At 49.8% G+C, this 3815-nt stretch overlaps 2 protein-coding genes across 2 annotated transcripts in view; both read right to left on the bottom strand.

Annotated features, from left to right (window-relative positions):
- Positions 1-90: 90 nt before the first annotated feature.
- On the bottom strand, positions 91-1078 carry EMH_0041870 (SAG family member; the record flags this gene model as incomplete). Its single annotated transcript, XM_013495674.1, has 3 exons — positions 91-459; positions 634-794; positions 883-1078. The coding sequence occupies 3 exons, from the start codon at positions 1076-1078 to the stop codon at positions 91-93; spliced, it is 726 nt and encodes a 241-aa protein (XP_013351128.1).
- A 1790-nt stretch (positions 1079-2868) lies between these two features.
- EMH_0041880 (SAG family member) overlaps positions 2869-3815 on the bottom strand; it is a gene marked incomplete at both ends in the record, with an annotated part of 1313 nt that continues 366 nt past the window's right edge. Inside the window, 3 exons of the mRNA XM_013495675.1 lie at positions 2869-2980; positions 3094-3458; positions 3649-3809. Of these exons, the coding sequence (XP_013351129.1) occupies positions 2869-2980; positions 3094-3458; positions 3649-3809 (638 nt within the window). The remainder of the gene's footprint in view (positions 2981-3093; positions 3459-3648; positions 3810-3815) is intronic.

Here is a 3815-nt window from a genome sequence, read left to right on the forward strand (position 1 = left end):
CCCCACAACTCCAAAATAACGGAAGCTGAGGCAACCAAACAATATGCATGAAACAGCGAAACATGCATGACAGTCATTGCAAAATGATGCTTACGTAAAGGGTTCTTGGCTATTTGTCAAGGCGCTGGGCGAAGTAACGCAAATCAAAGCATTCATGCTCTTGTCTGTCTCAGTATTTCCGTCTTTCTCCTTGGCCTTTTGTTTTGCTGCAGGGCAGACGAAGTATGCGCAGTCAACCGTCGGATTTGCTTGGGGATTGAAGAGGGAAATGAAGGAGACATTTTGGGTATTGTCGTAAGGTGCAGCGTTTGCTTCATATGGCGGTGGCACCTCCCCGTTGAAGTTTGTGAGGGCTTCCTTCCAGTAGTCGACTGCAGCCTGGCAATCAGCCTGTTCGCCTTCTTGAACTGCGTAGGCGACGGTGCCTGCGACTGGGGTCAATCCTTCAGGCGCTGTGTTCTGTTCATAATGCACGGACTCCAGTAGAGGAAGGAGACATAAAGGGAGCATTATTTTGGCTCCTTGTATGTGGCGTGTGCGTGTGTGTGTCTAGGTGTGCACATCAGGCTCGTACCGCCTGCGCTGTCCAATCCGACAATACAAGAGAAAGATAGTGTCAGAACCAAGCCTCACAGTTTTAATGCCTTTGCAGACTGTGCTCAGGTAATCCTCGAGCGTGGAGACGGAACGGGGCCAGTCATCTTGAGTAATTTTGAATCTCTTTTCGTGCGTGAGTTCAGCGAAGCCGACACGGTTGCGGGCCGCGTTCATTTGCTCCCAGCACTCTGCTCTCACTGCAGCAAATCATCAGCAATAATATTTTTCAAGCCTGCTCGACTCTTTTGTTTGGAGCAAAATTATGTGAATTTACTGGGGGCATACCGGCCTTATTAGTGGCAGTATCATCTTCAGCACCTCCGGATCCTGAACCAGATTCATTTTCGTTATCATTAGAACTTCCTTGATTTTCAGGAGTCTCGATAGTTCCCCCAGGACTTATATCGGCACCATATGCCGAGTTGATATCTGAGAAGAAAATGGCGGCGGCCGCCACCGACAGGAACTTCAGGACAGGCATTCTCAAAACGAGAATTAAAACTGTCAAGCTAACGGGATGTGAATAAATATAAAATTGTCGTGATCAATTTCAGTATTGGCTGCAATTTCTAGCGACAAACGATCCATATGCTGAGGGAGACTCAGCGAGAGCTGGGACGCCTGCCACAGTCCCTCCCGTCAGGGGGCTGCTGGTCCGGTCCATACTCTGGTCCACGGTGGTTCTCCGGGTAATTACGAAATTTCAAATGATCCCAAACTTTTTATCGAAAGCAGTGTAAGAATAGTGTTTTGCGCGTTCCTACTGGCGCGTACGTCGCAACGTATATCATGCTGTGAGAACGCCCTTCCCCACTGAACCACAAGTGAGCCGAATTGCAAGCTGGCGTGACCTGTCGAATGCTTCTTACATACTTACATATATTAAGCGTATATTACGGCATATAAGCTTGTGTTAATGTCTAACCCTGGACTGCGCGTTGTCTCGGTGGGAGATCCCAGTGCAGGGTTGGGATTTGCCCCGCATCCGTTGAGTTTATGCTCATCTCAGGCGTTGCATTCGCAGTCTCCGGATCTCCTGCCCCAGCTCTTCTGGGTGACATAGTTCAGCAGTAATGCATCTGAAGATATACGACAGTTTCCCACAAACCGCGGCTCTACACACACGGCTTCCCCTATCCCGTTGACCCCGTACGCCTCAGACGTCGAGACATGCTACCCGCATTGAGAACCTCCACCGCAAAGTATTTAGCACATGGTTAACTCCTCTCAGAAGCATTCATAACAATCTGGCCTTCTTATGTAATGGCTGTCTCTGAGTCCCGCGGCATTCAATGAAGTGGCATCGAAACCTCGACGGCCGTGGTCCACCATCGGGCACATTTTCCTCGAGTAGTCGTTGACTGACCACCTGGCAATAGTGGTAGGTATCTCCCAACGTGGGCAGTAGGGGCTTGCTCTGGGAGCAAGCTCTTTGCGGGAGTTCATCATGACAACTACAAATAAGCCCAGCAGTGTCGCCCCCGGCGCTTGAGGTATCCGTCTCCGGCTACTTGTCCGTAACTTCATCACAGCTGAGCATGCGCATTTTGCTTTTAAGCATTAGCTTGCTATTTATAAGCTCGTTTACGGAGAATCGTAATGAGTTATGGCAACCCCAGCTTCGTCTACTACGCGACGCACGTCTCATCACTGTCTTGCTCCGTTTCTTGCATTGCCTCGCGCACAAATATGCATCTTCGAGCATAGGAAAGAACCAGCATCGGCTGATCTAAAACTGCTCGGCTTGCTGGTTCAAACGCTCCCACCTTTCCACCGAAGTAACCGACGCTGTGGGCCACTACATCTGCATAACTCTGTCTATGCAGCAACAGCAAGCCTACTTGAAACTATTCCACTCAGAAGCAAAACATGCCTAATTTGACACATAATTGCGAAATAATCACTCAGTCAGCCGCTTGACGGTTCCTGCCTTCTTCTTGTATGCCCCTACTGAATATTGTAGGTTGATTGTACAAGTAACAAGGAAGCAAAAGGATCCAGTCACCCCAGCCAGAAGCTTCCGATTCCTTGTGTTCATGCTCAGCCGGCACCAGGTCGGTGAAACGGCAGTCGCGCATGCACCATGGCTTGGCTAAACAGGCAGCATTTGCAGACTAAAACGTTGCTATCAAAACAAGAGTCTAAAGAAAAAGAACTAGCCCACCTAAGCCGCACACAGCTCAGATACGTGGGACTCGTCTTTGCTTGATACTTGAAACTCAAGCTGGCTGTGCATATGCTGCAACTCCTCTCCGCCAGTTCAGAAGATGTTCAGAGGAAAACTGCGGCAAATGCAGCGGCAGCAAGGGCAAGAGCCGCTGGTGCTGCTGATGCGGCACTACTGGAGTTGAGAGCCGCAGTAATTTTGTTCCACTGCTCTTTCCTGAAGCACACAGCCACTCCCCCAGAACTCCATGACAGCTCAAGCTGAGGCAGCCAAACAACATGCATGAAACCGCGAAACATGCATGACAGTCATTGCAAAATGGTGCTTACGTAAAGGGTTCTTGGCTATTTGTCAAGGCGCTGGGCGAAGTAACGCAAATCAACGCATTCATGCTCTTGTCGGTATTAGTGTTTCCCTGCTGTTCCTTGGCGTTCTGTGTTGATGCAGGGCAGACGAAGTACGCGCAGTCAACCTTAGGATTTGCTTGTGGATTGAACAGTGAAATGAAGGAGACATTTTGGGTGTTGTCGTAAGGTGCAGCGTTTGCTCCATATGCTGGTGGCACCTCCCCGTTGAAGTTTGTGAGGGCTTCCTTCCAGTAGTCCACGGCAGCCTGGCAATCAGCCTGTTCCCCTTCTTGAACTGCGTAGGCGACGGTGCCCTCGATTGGGGTCAACTCGTCAGGCAGTTTGTCCTGTTCGCAATACGCAGTGTACAGCAGAAAAGGAGCGAAAGATCCATGGTGCGGTATCCTGGCTGCTTGAATGTGATGTGTGCGTATGTGCGTGTGTCTAGGTGTGTACATCAGGCTGGTACCGCCTGTACCGCTTGAGCTATCCAATCCTACAAGACACGCGAAAGATAGTTCCAGAACCAAGCCTCACAGTTTTGATGCCTTTGCAGACTGTGCTCAGGTAATTCTCGAGCGTGTTGACAGAGCGGGTCCAGTCATTTTCATTAATTTTGAATATATTTTCTTGGGTGAGTTCAGCGAAGCCGACATGGTTGCGGGCCGCGTTCATTTGTTCCCAGCACTCTGCTCTCACTGCAG

Source organism: Eimeria mitis, genomic scaffold (assembly GCF_000499745.2).
Source record: "Eimeria mitis Houghton genomic scaffold, Emh_scaff1691, whole genome shotgun sequence".
Classification (NCBI taxonomy): domain Eukaryota; phylum Apicomplexa; class Conoidasida; order Eucoccidiorida; family Eimeriidae; genus Eimeria; species Eimeria mitis.